The sequence below is a fragment of the Channa argus genome, chromosome 17, assembly GCF_033026475.1.
Source record: "Channa argus isolate prfri chromosome 17, Channa argus male v1.0, whole genome shotgun sequence".
NCBI lineage: Eukaryota > Metazoa > Chordata > Actinopteri > Anabantiformes > Channidae > Channa > Channa argus.
In genome coordinates this window covers 2,196,337-2,210,233 of record NC_090213.1, presented here as the reverse complement: position 1 = coordinate 2,210,233, position 13,897 = coordinate 2,196,337, and the positions used below count along the sequence as shown (strand labels likewise).

The 13,897-nt window shown below is 42.0% G+C and overlaps 3 protein-coding genes and 4 non-coding genes across 10 annotated transcripts in view; 5 read left to right on the top strand and 2 right to left on the bottom strand.

Moving 5' to 3' along the window:
- Window positions 1-1,061: 1,061 nt before the first annotated feature.
- On the bottom strand, window positions 1,062-4,599 carry rnaseh1 (ribonuclease H1). Of its 4 annotated transcripts, none has more exons than XM_067481314.1 (8): window positions 4,056-4,599; window positions 3,512-3,636; window positions 3,197-3,379; window positions 2,968-3,067; window positions 2,806-2,860; window positions 2,134-2,218; window positions 1,826-2,005; window positions 1,062-1,348 (listed from the first exon to the last, which is right to left on the bottom strand). In XM_067481314.1, exons 1-8 carry the CDS (start codon window positions 4,181-4,183, stop codon window positions 1,320-1,322), a joined length of 885 nt encoding a protein of 294 aa, XP_067337415.1. In that variant the 5' UTR covers window positions 4,184-4,599; the 3' UTR covers window positions 1,062-1,319. The 4 variants fall into 4 exon arrangements, with proteins under 4 accessions (XP_067337415.1, XP_067337414.1, XP_067337416.1 ...); XM_067481313.1 differs by having other exon boundaries at window positions 1,063-1,348; window positions 1,881-2,005; window positions 3,197-3,376; window positions 4,056-4,598; XM_067481315.1 differs by having other exon boundaries at window positions 1,063-1,348; window positions 1,881-2,005; window positions 3,966-4,084.
- A 305-nt stretch (window positions 4,600-4,904) lies between these two features.
- Window positions 4,905-12,013, top strand: rps7 (ribosomal protein S7). Its single transcript, XM_067481316.1, has 7 exons — window positions 4,905-4,963; window positions 5,641-5,726; window positions 6,502-6,573; window positions 7,144-7,287; window positions 8,287-8,351; window positions 10,603-10,753; window positions 11,903-12,013. The coding sequence occupies exons 2-7, from the start codon at window positions 5,652-5,654 to the stop codon at window positions 11,978-11,980; spliced, it is 585 nt and encodes a 194-aa protein (XP_067337417.1). The 5' UTR covers window positions 4,905-4,963; window positions 5,641-5,651; the 3' UTR covers window positions 11,981-12,013.
- LOC137103112 (small nucleolar RNA SNORA73 family) lies at window positions 6,715-6,933 on the top strand. The gene has a single exon (XR_010911372.1). It is a non-coding gene; the product is annotated as a small nucleolar RNA SNORA73 family (small nucleolar RNA).
- Window positions 7,646-7,864, top strand: LOC137103111 (small nucleolar RNA SNORA73 family). The gene has a single exon (XR_010911371.1). It is a non-coding gene; the product is annotated as a small nucleolar RNA SNORA73 family (small nucleolar RNA).
- On the top strand, window positions 9,034-9,252 carry LOC137103110 (small nucleolar RNA SNORA73 family). The gene has a single exon (XR_010911370.1). It is a non-coding gene; the product is annotated as a small nucleolar RNA SNORA73 family (small nucleolar RNA).
- On the top strand, window positions 10,825-11,043 carry LOC137103103 (small nucleolar RNA SNORA73 family). The gene has a single exon (XR_010911364.1). It is a non-coding gene; the product is annotated as a small nucleolar RNA SNORA73 family (small nucleolar RNA).
- A 5-nt stretch (window positions 12,014-12,018) lies between the features above and the next one.
- The window catches only part of LOC137102888 (connector enhancer of kinase suppressor of ras 3-like), a 39,622-nt gene continuing 37,743 nt past the window's right edge, over window positions 12,019-13,897 (bottom strand). Inside the window, exons 20-21 of the mRNA XM_067482820.1 lie at window positions 13,295-13,467; window positions 12,019-12,780 (exon numbers count right to left, since the gene is read on the bottom strand). Of these exons, the coding sequence (XP_067338921.1) occupies window positions 12,601-12,780; window positions 13,295-13,467 (353 nt within the window). The 3' untranslated portion in view covers window positions 12,019-12,600. The remainder of the gene's footprint in view (window positions 12,781-13,294; window positions 13,468-13,897) is intronic.

The following is a 13,897-nucleotide window of genomic DNA, read 5'->3' as shown; positions in this document are numbered from 1 at the left end:
GTAACTCCTTTCCACCACAGAGGGAGAGGAAAGCAAGGGATGCACAGTATCTTCAGTTTACAGTATCAGAATATCCAGCTGAATTTACAAGAGGTTTCTCACTCACACACACCTTCACTAATTCATACGTCGTGTCATAACAACGGCTCCAACGTGGTAAAAGGAGTCAGTTGTAGTTCTGAGGGGCCTGTAGGTTAATAATATTGGTTTTGGCTGTCACTCGTCTTAGTGCAACTCTCATTTTGCAGCTACCGTTGTGTCACTAGTCCGACTTACTTCTTACTGTGTGATTATTCGTTGACTCTGGTTGCAGTTTTCCCACAGGGAGGTTTTGTTTTAGCCTTATCTAGTACTAGTTATCTAGTTGGCAGGAAGCCGGTTTTAAAATGAGCATATCTGCCAAAGTAGCAAAAGGATTTTCTATCATCATCATTTATAATTAGAATATTTTAAACCTTGATTTAGGAATAAGCAATGCATACAAGTGCACACACACACGGACAGCTTCAAACCCTGAAGGTCATTAATATGGTTTAATGTAATAATGATTACTGGTTTAGAGTCTGTTTGCCCAACTGGGAGCAGAGATTTCCCAGTTTAATTTTGTGGCAGAAGAGAAGGATCTTTATGGCTGTAGATCCAAATCACCCGATTCAATTTCACTGTAAAATCTGTTTAAATGCAGCTTGAAAAAAAAAATTCTTTCAACAATAACGTGTGTATAAGTGTACACACACACACACACACAGATTCCATCTGTGCTCAGGCAGATGCTTAAAGCTTTAATCTTTGTTTTTTAGCTTTGTGTGGGCTGAAATATTGATCTGTAGCTCCTCCTTCTGGAGGCTCAACTGTATTACAAGCTGGCTCAACAATTACTGCATTTCTGATCAAACCTACTAAAACCTTCAAATAGAATCAGAGATGTCCTTTCCACACCACCTACCCTTTCATTTTCCTCTTTCTCATTCACCTTTTTCTACTTGTCTGGTACTTCTGTCCAAGCAGCTTTCCTCATTTGTTTCCTTTTGCTCCGTCTTTAGTCCTTTTAAAGAAACAGGAGATAAACTAACAGGACAGGACTTTATTCAGAGCAGAAACACAAATTAAAAATGCACATTTAACAGAAAAACTGAAATATTCACATAGACTCTCCATGTACAAGGAAGAACAAACCTCCACATCCAAGCTGTTGATAAACCAGATTTAAACACAGTCCTGTAAGAAACCTCTTTAAATGTAATCATCCGTCTTCATGCTGTTGCTGTAAAGGCTTCGCTGCTCCTTCTCTCGAAAGCAAGTCGGCCTCCTCGTTGCCTCTATAGCCGGCGTGACCTGGAATATGCAGCTGGAGGACGAGAGGGAAGCATTAGAGATCCAAGCTATAAAGTCTGACCTCTAGGTTAAACATCTCGTATGATGTTTCAGCTAAACAGCACCTGGTGGTTTTAATGTTATGGTGGACAGGGGTCAGCATGACCATTCTGACCGCTGTCCACCAGTGGGTGTGTATTAGAAAAATAAAACATTCAGGTTTGAGGTTGCACTTCCTGGACTGAACTTCAGGAATAAAAATGGAAGAAATACTGGATTCATTATATTTAAAAAAAACTTTTACAAATCTAGGATATTATAGAAATTCCTTCCTTAGATTTAGTATGATTGTGTTCTGTAGTACTTTTGTTATTATAGGTTGTTCATGTTACAGTCTTGGCCGATCATTCATTCATTTATATGTGTATGTATGTATTTATTTATTTAAAATATAATAATAATAATAATAATAATAATAATATACAAAATCTTTTCATTTCAGTAACTGGACCTGGATGAATTCTCTTCAGGAAAACAAAGGTCTGCCGTGATGAAGGGACATTTACCCAGACCACTTCCAGCTCCCCGTTCAGCCTGTCCAGCTTCACAAAATCGTCTTTGTTAGTGATCTGGCCTCCAGATTTCAGCCTCCAGCCGTTCAGCTTCCAGTTCTTCACCCAGCTGGTCACACCTGCAGCAAACACACCACAAACTTCAGCTTTTCAACTTCTCCTGTGGTGAAATTCAGGAGCCTGACACTGATACATGATGGGGATGAATGGATCAAAATTGGAAGCCTGGCTGTAAAAAGTGACTCACCGTTAATTGTAAACTTGCTGTCTGTGTACAGAACCAGCTTCTTGATGTTGTTTTCTTTGGCTTGCTCCAGTGCTCTGCAGGCTGCCTGGTTTACACACAAATTAAAGTTCCAACCTTTTCAGTATGTAAGAATAACAGACTATAAAAACTTTCTTAAACTATTTGGAACATCAGGAGATCAGGTTCCTTTACATTACAAAAAGAAGCAGGTGAGTGACTCTGAGTCACAGTTACATTAACTATGTACACCTGACGAAAAAGTTCTATATTAAATTGAAGCCTTCACAGATTCAAATTTAGGACTGTATGGTTATTTTTCTAATTGAAATTCATTTGTAACAACGTAATAAGGACCTGAAGACGCCCTGACTTTCAATAATTAAAAACAAAACCTTTAAGCTCCTCATAATCCTTCTAGAACCTCCAAATTCTATAATATCATCTTTTATGTTTTATTCATGTGCAATTTGGCTGCTGCATGCAGGTTTTCTATCCTTTGATTTAACCACTGAACATGCAGCAACTTAACTTTCCCTGTGTGACATTTGTGTGATTACGGTTCACAACTAAAGTCAATCTAGAGTGAAAGAAGGTGCAGTTTCACTTGAATAATGTGCTTTGAATCGGATTGATCGTCTTTAACAAACACTCGTGCTAAGATGTGAGGTTTACCTGTATCTCTGCGCGCTGGTTGGTTTGTCGTCCATGCAGCCGGTCTGCAACATTTCTGCACGAGAGCAGCAGCAACAAATGTGACAAATTTCTCTTATAAAGAATTTAAATGTGTCTTTTCAATTTAATTATACTCTTTATGAAGCTTGTGCGTTTTCTCACAGTGGGTGGTTGTGGCCCCAGTACACTCCGATACCGGCTCGAGCGCCACTCTTTCCGTTACCTGTGCAGCATCCATCGGTGTAAACAACCACAGCGTCACCTGTGCGGAGGCACAACACGTCTGAGTGACACTGACAGTGCGATGTGGAGAAGTGACTGAAGTTTTAAATTTCTCCATTAACAAATTCTCTCCACGCATACGGATCTTATCTTCGAGTGGCCATCTTACCCATGTATGTGAAGCCATCTGGGCTTTGAGAAGACGAGCTGCTTTCTGACGGTTTAACCCGTTTGGGACTGGACTCAGCCTCCTCGTTTGAATGGCATCTCTTCTTACCAAGAGGGATGTACTCCAGAGGTTCAGGGCCTCTTTTGGGCAGAAGTGCGACATCCGACTCTACACTCTGAGCTGCTGAAGTTAGAAAATACGATATTTACTGCCACTTTATTTACAATCTGAGAAACACCTTTGTATATTTCCCAATTCGTACAATTTAGGCTGTCGTCACACTGTAATGAGAATCCCAACAGTAAATCCGCTTACCAGTCTTCAATTCTGGAGGTACAGAAAGTTCAACTCCTCTGACAAATGCCCAGGCATCTCTCTCTGATGCAAACTTCTTAAAAGAGGCGGATGGAAATTTGTCCACCTGATTCTTACACTCATCCCTGAAATGGCAGTAAAACAGGAAATGTGAGGACGAGTTCAAAAAAAAATCACCAGACATTTCATACATATTTATATCTTCAGTTTTGGTAGCAAAGAGTGTAGGTCTTGTTTGACATCTTGCCAAAATCTACAATTTACACAATATCATCCAGATACTATTGTTGGCTACTCAGCAACGTCCACTCACAAACTGAGTGACATTAAAATCCAGAGGTGCTTATGCCGAAACAAAGTGAGGCCTGTTACTAATTGCTACTAATTACTACTGGACACGGTTGACCTGTATTTAACTGGCTTATCGTTTGGAATAGGCTCAAAGAAACATTACATTTCCCAACATCAGACTGGAAGTGGCGAGAGTGTCCACGCTCTTTGCAGGAGCTATGATCGGGATCATCTTGGATGTGCACGGCCTCACCATGAACTGTAGACTCCGGGTTTAAATCCTTTCCTGACCGCGTAGAAAAACTTCCCCTTCGCCATGTCGTCGGCGGCGCTGCAAACGGCCCTGCGTACTACGCTGAGAAGACCAGTAAGTCTTAGCATGACTGTTTGCCAGGAAAGAACCGTGAAGCCGAGGCGGCGAACATCGTGTCACAGACCCCAACCACGGTAAAACAGATTAAAGCAGACCGGACAAGGTGTGTTTGGCTACGAACGCGATGGAAGAGGAACCGGCTGATCTGCACTGGCTGCTCTGCACCAGCACCGAGCGAAGATGCCAAAACTAGCAGGTACTAGCTAGTCTGCTCCGAGTCTGCTTCCCGTGTCTTTATTAAAAACGTAAACGTTGTTATTATCCAACAATGAGGTTTTTTTTCCCTTCGGAGTTGGTATTTAACTCTAGTATACGAGTTCGTTAAACACCTAGAAAAAGACGCTCAACAAAGTAAAAAACAAAGTGATGTTGACGAACAGCTTGTCCGGTCTTTGATCTCGCGTTGTTTGAAGGTCGCATTCAAGTCGCATATTTAAACCACGTAGCTGAGATCTAATTACCTAAACCGTTCACGGCAGCTTTGACCAAAGACTATTATTTGATAATCTTATCTGCAGTTTATGACTTACTGCTATTAATTGTTTGTTCATATTTGGCTTCGCTTGGGGATTAACTGGAACAAATTCGCATCACATCAAAAGCAACTGAACTACAAATATCCAAGTAGGATAATGATGTCTCGGCCTCTCTTCCCACTTTGCCGACGTTACGTAAATGCAGCATGAGCGCTTACCAGCAGGTCCCGCGATACTAGCGCGCCTCGCTCGCATTGGATTAATTCAACTCTCGCGATGATCCGGCCTCTTCCTTGGCCGTCGTTGACAGAGGTTAGTCGTGCTACTTTCCACTGCACTGCCTTTTCTTGGCTAAAATGGGTTTTATTTTTGTTCGATTGGTAAATTTACTCACCAAAGACCATGTTAAGTCTCTGATACGTTAGATTATATAATTTGTGGGTGCGGATGGCGATTTATTTAAACAAAATAAAGCGTAGTAGAGCAGCCTCGGTGAGAGGGTTCTGGGAATAGTGAGCAGTTAGCAGGCCGTGCATGTGTTCAGCTAGCGGCGACAGGGGGACGTACAGGGCTCAATTTATTTAGCTTAGTTTGATGTTTTATACCACATTTAGCAAGTAATTTCTGGTTCTAGTTAAACTAAAGAAGCGACAAATGACAGCCAGCTACTTTACGTTAGCTAGAACAGGTTCCGTCTGACCTTAAGCTAACGTTCTTGCTGAGCTGCAGTTGTCTCCGAGTTAAGTCTGTTTTTTTTTTTTTGTTTGTTTAATGTCTTCAGGTTTGTGTGTGCTGCGAAACACTGTTTGTCCGAAAACTGCCTTAAACGTGCTAAAATGATCCTTATGGCTTAGATTGAAGCATGTTTGCCTTTAGCCAAGCGCGGTTAGTGTTGGAGCTCCTGTAGAAATCACGTCAGTCATGTTAAGTAAAAGATGCCAGGCTGCTTTTTTAACATCTTAAACACGTGTGTGTATCACTCTTTGCAGAGACAAAGGCCATGTTCAGTACCAGCGCCAAAATAGTGAAGCCCAATGGCGAAAAGCCAGACGAGTTTGAGTCTGGAATCTCCCAGGTAAAAAGACCAGTTTCACACAATCAAATCCATCTGTTGTAGATGGAACCAGGTTGTACAGCCTGGTTTTTCATGTGTGTTTAACCATAGATGTCAGATGATGAACACACGCTAAAATTCTCTGTCCTGAGATGTTGGTTCTGAGCGTCAGTAGAAGCATAATGATGAGCAGGAAAATTTGGTCCGTTCAATTTGTGTCCATTAGACCGTTGAACCATTTTGAGACCAACTTCAGATAAACTTCTACGTAGAACAGTGATTCTCATCTCTTTAACATACAAAAGCACATTAAAATTGATATCTAAATGGCCATAATTACTGCAAAAAAAGGATAAACGCTTCAACTGTCGCATGGAAACCTGATTTGAGAAACTTTGCGTGTGTTCTTAATGAGACAAAGAGGCTTGTATTGACTTGGACTGTAAGACATCACCCAGAAAAGCCTTAGGAAGTATATTTGCCTGCCTTATGACCTTATTCAGAAGATTTTATTGTGTAATATTTCAAAACACACTCTGATGGTGTGTTTTTTAATTTATTTTTTGTTACTTTGGCTGCATGTTTGGAACAGATGTACTGCAGAATAACACTGGGCCCAATACATTTGTACTTGTTGAGCAATTGCATTTTTTAATTTCTGTTTTGGTAACTACATCATGATAGGAATGAGATGCTCCTCTGTTGCATACCAGCAGAAATATGAAGTGGCTAGAAACATCCTTTCCCTAAATCTGTCCCAGATACTTCATTGTGATGTGTCTCGTGTGCTCTGCAGGCTCTTCTCGAGCTGGAGATGAACTCTGATCTGAAGGCTCAGCTCAGGGAGCTGAACATCACTGCAGCAAAGGTAGGACTTTACATGAATCTGCCTATGGGGGGAAAAACCAGTCCCATCTCTGGAAAAGTACAATGTTTGCTGTTACTCCCACTCTTTTTAGAAATACTATGAGGAGCTGTTTTGTTAAATATTAAACAGTGGAAATCTGATCCGACGTGGACACCCAGCGAGTTGCTCTCCTGGCTCTGTCCTCGTGGCGTATGGGAGCGTAGCCCTGAGCCGAGACGTACAGTCCCGTTCCACAACGTTGGAGAGAAAGCTCTGTCCCCGGCCGCTGGTCGGTGAGGACGAGCGTCCTGCATATTCCTACATCTTCCCAGAGTCCTTTTGGGGCCGTTACTGGGGAGCTAAACCATGCAGTGCACACTATTAGACATCTTTTGTGAGATTTATTGTGAGATTTTCCTGCAGTGAGTTAAAGTTGTTGTAAAGTGTCCTGTTGTCATTAATTAATTTCAGATATACATCTTAAATGGCAGCTGCTTTACCTGAATAAACATTGTCTCGATCTGTATAATTGTTGGGACCTCGCAGCATTTTTCCTTCCTGTCGCCCTCACTCTTTGTTTTTGGGTTGTAGGAAATCGAGGTTGGTGGCAGCAGGAAAGCCATTATCATCTTCGTCCCTGTTCCTCAGCTGAAGTCCTTCCAGAAGATTCAGGTGCGTCTGGTGAGGGAGCTGGAGAAGAAGTTTAGCGGAAAGCACGTGGTCTTCATTGCACAGGTGAGGATGATGATTGTGACTGTACGCTTCAGATTTAAGAGGTAGATGTGGATACTTCTGCACTCTGTAGCCCAGCTCTTCACATGTGGTGAAATACAGCAAGAAGGTCAGATGGTCAGAAGGAGTCTACTCAGCTACTTCGTGTTTGTTTTTAGGGGCAAGCTGAAGTGTGTTGATCGTACTCAGTCCTGCGCAGGTTTAGGGAAAAGTGTACTAAAAATGGGGTCAGTTACTCCCCGGAAAACAGGAGTGAAGGCTTAAAACAAAAAGTGCACAATTAACGATGTGGAAAATATTCACTTTAGAAATCAGTAACAAGAAAAAACAGCTGATGAAGGAATTCAGATCCAGATCTGATCCGACGTGGACACCCAGCGAGTTGCTCTCCTGGCTCTGTCCTCGTGGCGTATGGGAGCGTAGCCCTGAGCCGAGACGTACAGTCCCGTTCCACAACGTTGGAGAGAAAGCTCTGTCCCCGGCCGCTGGTCGGTGAGGACGAGCGTCCTGCATATTCCTACATCTTCCCAGAGTCCTTTTGGGGCCGTTACTGGGGAGCTAAACCATGCAGTGCACAAAGTCCATTTACACAAGAGTTTACTGAGAAACTGAAGTACAGTGTGACATGACAGCAGGTTTTTATATTTACACACCTCAGTAAATCTGGGTTCATCGTTTTGTCGATTATTGCTACAATTAAAGATAATTTTTTTTTTGTGATTGATCCAGTTATGGTAATAATTATGAATGGTTTCAAAACATTTTATAGAGCAAAGCTGAAAATATTTGGCAGTGTTTCCTAAAACCTAAAGTAAGGTTATTTAAATAGATTTGTAAAGTGCAACAATCGGTTTATTGATAAGTTGTTTTAATGTATTAAACTTTTTTTCCGTCTGTGAAATGACAGAATTTCCCCCTTTGTATTGTGACAGACTGTGATTTGTCATATTTGAATGTTTGTGAATTCTAAATGGATAAAGGCTTGATTGGTTTTACTTTCAGAGGAGAATTCTGCCCAAACCCACCAGGAAAAGCCGCACAAAGAATAAGCAGAAGCGTCCCAGGAGGTGAGTGGAGACGCAGTTTTTAATTTAACATGAGCAGAGTTGTGCTAATTAAAGAACTGATCATGAGAATCTTTGTGCTACTTAATGTTAATATACTAGATGTGATTTTCTTCTTACTTATTCAACCGTTGGAGAAAATTGAGTGATCCGTGATGCGACTCCTATGCTGTGATTCAGCCAAATAAAGCCAACAGCAGGACCAGAGAGTGACACTATACAACGCTAACAGTGGGTTGTAGTTCTGCTTGCATTGGGTTATTATACATTAGGATTAAACGCCGTTCAATGGGGAAATATCGAGTTGAAATGGGTTGAATTTGCTCGATGAGCAATATAAGGCTTAGTAAGAAACATTAAAAGGACCATATTTTCGGACTTGGACCAAATTGTTGGATTAGGAATTGAATTAATATACTTGATGTTTTTGGTTTTACATGTGATGTTTTAATTGTCAGGTCTTCAGCTGAGTCAAAGATGTGGGTAGTTTATCAATTGCATTTCACTAATAATTGGAATCGTTCAACACGCTAAAGAAACTGATTTTAAAAATGTATAAGACTTTAAAGCAGCACAATTCATCTGTGTTGGCTACAGAAATGCACAGCTCAATTGAAACAGCCTGCGAAGGGCTGTCGTATCATCAATGCATAGAAAATCATCCAGACCATAAAGTTCATCTGATCCGACGTGGACACCCAGCGAGTTGCTCTCCTGGCTCTGTCCTCGTGGCGTATGGGAGCGTAGCCCTGAGCCGAGACGTACAGTCCCGTTCCACAACGTTGGAGAGAAAGCTCTGTCCCCGGCCGCTGGTCGGTGAGGACGAGCGTCCTGCATATTCCTACATCTTCCCAGAGTCCTTTTGGGGCCGTTACTGGGGAGCTAAACCATGCAGTGCACAAAGTCCATTTACACAAAGAGTTTAGAGAAACTGAAGTACAGTTGTAGATGAATGAAGGTGAAATTGGGGCCTCAAAAACTTATCAAACTGACACTTCTCTAAAATAACTCAAAACTGACTAAAGAAAAAATAAGAAATATTTGCAGCTCTGAATATTTTTTGGGGGGGGGGGGGGGTGTTGAATATTTGAAGTAATTTAAATAAATGACCTTGACAGATTAGTCAGAAAATAATAATTACACATAAATGGATACAAATATAAGCATAAAATCAAAGCGCATTTTAGAACTTGCTGAAAACGTTTAGCCCCCAGAAAATGGAATTTTTGAAGTTAACTTTTTGAAATGAATTGTCATTTCAACAACCTCATACAGACAATAAAACCACCGTAAAGATCTTTCATTCGCCTTTCGTGTCTGTCAGTCTACAGGGTTTCTCCATAATTGTCCAAAAAATTAAGGACGCATCAGCTCGCTACATCACGTGACATTTGGTCTTTATTTTCTTAGCACTTTGTGGACACTTCTTACGTTGCCATAAATGCTGTGAATCAGCATAATTCCACTGGAGGTGCTGCCTCTGTGCAGTTGCCTCTGCCGTGGTCTGAAGTACGACGGTGTTAGGAAGAACCTGAACATTTCTGGTTGTTTCTTAAATGTGCTGGTAGAGCTGCACGTCTTGGTGATGATTTTGTTTTTGGACAACACTGGAGGTCTGCGGCACAGATGGACAAAGTGATCCAGAAGCTGAGGTTTTTTTCATTGGCAAATGATTGAACTGTTGCATACAAGTGTAAAATCCGATGGCATTTGTATAAATGGGCAAAGTGATGCTTCAAAATAAAATGTTAACTCTAAAAATTATTTTTAAATATTAAGACTTGTTGAGGCAATAAGCAAGTCTCACTAAATACCCAAATTTTTCCATTCATATCTGCTTTCTGAGTGTGGCTTCATCATTCAGTCTAAAAAATCTAGAAATGCTTCACTAAAGACTAATCAGGGGGTTGATGCCATCCGCAGACATGTAACTCCATCTTTTGATTGGAGGCGTTGAGGTCACTTCAGAGTGGTTCTCTGCTTTCAGCTTCTTGAATGTGCTGCTTTTGGTCTTGTGTCAAAGCAAATTGAATCTCTGTGTTTCGAACTGGTTCAGCAAAACATTTGTAACCAAAAGGTTTCAGCTTATTGTGACTGAGTTCAGCCTGTTTTCATCTCCAACAATGTGAAACGGAAAAGCAACAAATTGTCATGTACATGATCATCGTGGTTTGATTAGATTCATTTAGTGACTAACTCTAAACTGAGCCTTTAAACGTGGATGTTGAGTTGTTGGCTTTGTCTTATTCTCCAGCCGCACTCTGACTGCGGTCCACGACGCCATCTTGGAGGACCTGGTGTTCCCCAGCGAGATCGTGGGTAAGAGGATCAGAGTCAAACAGGACAGCAGCAGGCTCATCAAGGTCCACCTGGACAAGGCGCAGCAGAACAACGTTGAACACAAAGTAAGTCAAAAGAATAAAAACAGGTGTGAGTTTTCCCCACATCTGTGCAGTTACTGTCTGGTGGTTTTGATCCGACGTGGACACCCAGCGAGTTGCTCTCCTGGCTCTGTCCTCGTGGCGTATGGGAGCGTAGCCCTGAGCCGAGACGTACAGTCCCGTTCCACAACGTTGGAGAGAAAGCTCTGTCCCCGGCCGCTGGTCGGTGAGGACGAGCGTCCTGCATATTCCTACATCTTCCCAGAGTCCCTTTGGGGCCGTTACTGGGGAGCTAAACCATGCAGTGCACAAAGTCAACTCTCGGCTCCTGATCTCACAGTACAGAACTTACAGTAGCAGCGGTGCTGATCCAACTGTGGTCACAAACCTCCGATGTGACTCAGGCAATTGGCTGTAGCTGAACTGTGAACTCACCTGTGAAATGATTGTCGATTTTAAAGGATGAGTTTGGTTTTTCTATTTGAACTCAACCAGGTTTTTCTAACCGTTATCCCCAGAATGTGCATGTGAACAGATGTCTTCCAAAGGTGCAGCAATTTTATTTCTTTAAGCTTTATTACTTTTGTTTTCTTTGCACCTAAGCAGATACACCCAGATGTATGTTTATCTGGAGTTGAGTCAACTGGACTAACTTCTTTGTAAGAAACTCTCCTCAGACGGAAGAAGCTCTTTGGATGAGTAGCAAGATTTTTCCTGTTGACATGACAACTTCCAGACAAGCAGGACATTTGATACTGACACATTTGTTTTTTAGAAAATTTCACTTTATTTACCTCATTATCATCATCACTTATGAATCCCCCCACTTGACCTGTAATGAACTCATTCTACAGAAGCCCCCAAGTTTCCTGCACAGAACTGTGGATTCTGACCTCGGTTAGCACCAATGTAAAGGCTTGAGGAAACTCCAGTGTGCTCGGAGCATTAAAAAGCTAATTTCCTGTTTACATGGGCACCGGATTGTTAGACATGTTTTTATTAATAAAAGTTGAAGAAATGCATATTAGGTTCAGGAAACAGCATTTATTCATCACAAATTGATTAAATCCTAAGTTAACACTATATTTGCACTAAGTTCCACAATGACAAGGAAAAAATATTGACACCTAAATCTGATACTGATGCTAACGTGTGCTAACTGCTGTCTTTCAGGTGGAGACATTCTCTGGTGTCTACAAGAAGCTCACAGGCAAGGACGTCGTGTTCGAATTCCCTGAATTCCAGCTGTAAATGCAGATGACAAAATAAATTTGTTTACTGTCAGTTTGTTTGGTTTTCTTTTTTTTTTTTTTAAAGAGGATGAACAGACTTGGGCAGGAAACCATGCAGCAGTTTTATTAATTGCACAAAAACCCCTGCAAGAACTTAATTCTGTAAAACCTACTGGTGGGAAAGTAGAAAGGACAAATGAGCAGTGTTCATGGTTTACTGTACACAACAAAGGTAAAAGTGAGACAATTCAATTTGTACAAAGTCCATCAGCCAGTGGAAGCATCTCATTTCTTGAGCTGGATGACGCTGTGCTGATGACTAGATACAAGTTTTCCACCACTTGTGACATGAAGACTTCTTGCTTTGGTGTTTTCTCCTCGACTGGGATTTTTGCTGCATCGTACCTCAATGTGTAGAACTTGTTATAATTTAGAAAATTGTGATTCTGGAGTCCATTTAATCTATGTACAGAACATCTGGCACCACTGCCACAAGATCCAACACAGTGACCTGCTGCGGTTCACTTCTGTCCAGGTCATGGCAGAACAGTTCTGGTGCCTCAGTGTGAAACAGACTTAGAGAAAATCTGAAAACACTAGTGGAGACTGTTTATGACATATAGGTTATGAACAGCTCAGTCACTCAGCTGTCGATGGGGACGGGGGGCTTGGCTGTGCAGCCCCCCCTGCTGCCTGGCTGCGTCTACTGATGTCCTGCAGCAGGCTGCAGTTGGAGAGTCTCCACTCCCTGTAAGCTGGTGGCGTCAGAGCCGCTTCAGTCAGAACCTGCTCCACCACCAGCAGCTCCGACTCTTTGGCCTGAAGGTCAGACGGGTTATGTGAGACAGACATTCGAGAAAACCAACAGAGCATAATTCAAGATATGACACATGTCACAGTATTTTTTTAAAAAGCTGCAAAAACTTAGTTAAATTAGCATGAATGAAAACAGAGGTATGTTTTATTGAAGTGCTGCAAAAGTTTCACTTTGTTTTGCATTGATGCCATTTAACTTAAAAACTACATGTGAAATGTTTCTGCACGTTCACCAATTAAAAGTGAAGCCGTTTTACTTACTTACCACAGCAATAAGTAATCATTTAACCCTGCAGCCCCCTGTCAAGTGGACACAGCTGGAGCAGAGAGTGGACCAAATATTTTAATGCTTGTCACAAATTAAAGTCAGATTTTTTTGTTTTTACAATTTCGGGATATTTCCGAGACATTTCTAGTGGCTCCGCTTTGCAAAACAAATCCACACAAACTTAACTTCTCTTGTCGTTGTTCCTCGTCTGAGCCGGTTTGCCTTCGGCCCTGAAACGCTGGGACTCACCTTTAACGTGCTGCTGAGGATCCTGAGCAGGTGAAGCTTCTCGTTGACGCTGTCATTCTGACAGCGTCTAAAAAACGACGCTCGGAAGTCCCTGCGGCAGGACTGTCCCAGCAGAGACAAGCTGGCGTCCTTCAGGTGCTTGTAGAGACGCTCCATCTCATCAGCCGGCTTCTCTGCGCACACACACATAGTCCGTTACAGCAGTGGGAGACAGATAGTGTGTAGGCAGGTTAATGGGGCGTTTGATTTTCCTTTAGACGTCCTCTGCCGGCATTTGCTTAGGCCAGAAGTAGGTTCCATTGTTTTGAGAGTTTACAGCTGCATTTATAGTTACGTTTCATGTCCATGCAGTTACATTCTCCCCTATAGTAGGACGGATCTGAACTCTGGATAATTACAGATAATTACTTGTTGATGGGGTTATTAGTATCCACCATCAAACCCTTGCAGATGATCCAAAATGCAGCAGCTCGCCTCATGTTCAATCAGCCAAAAAAGACCCACGTCAAACCACTGTTCAGATCTCTGCACTGGCTTCCTGCAGCTGCTCGCATCAGGGTCAAAGCTCTGTCTCTTGCTCACAGGGTGGTTAACTCGACAGCT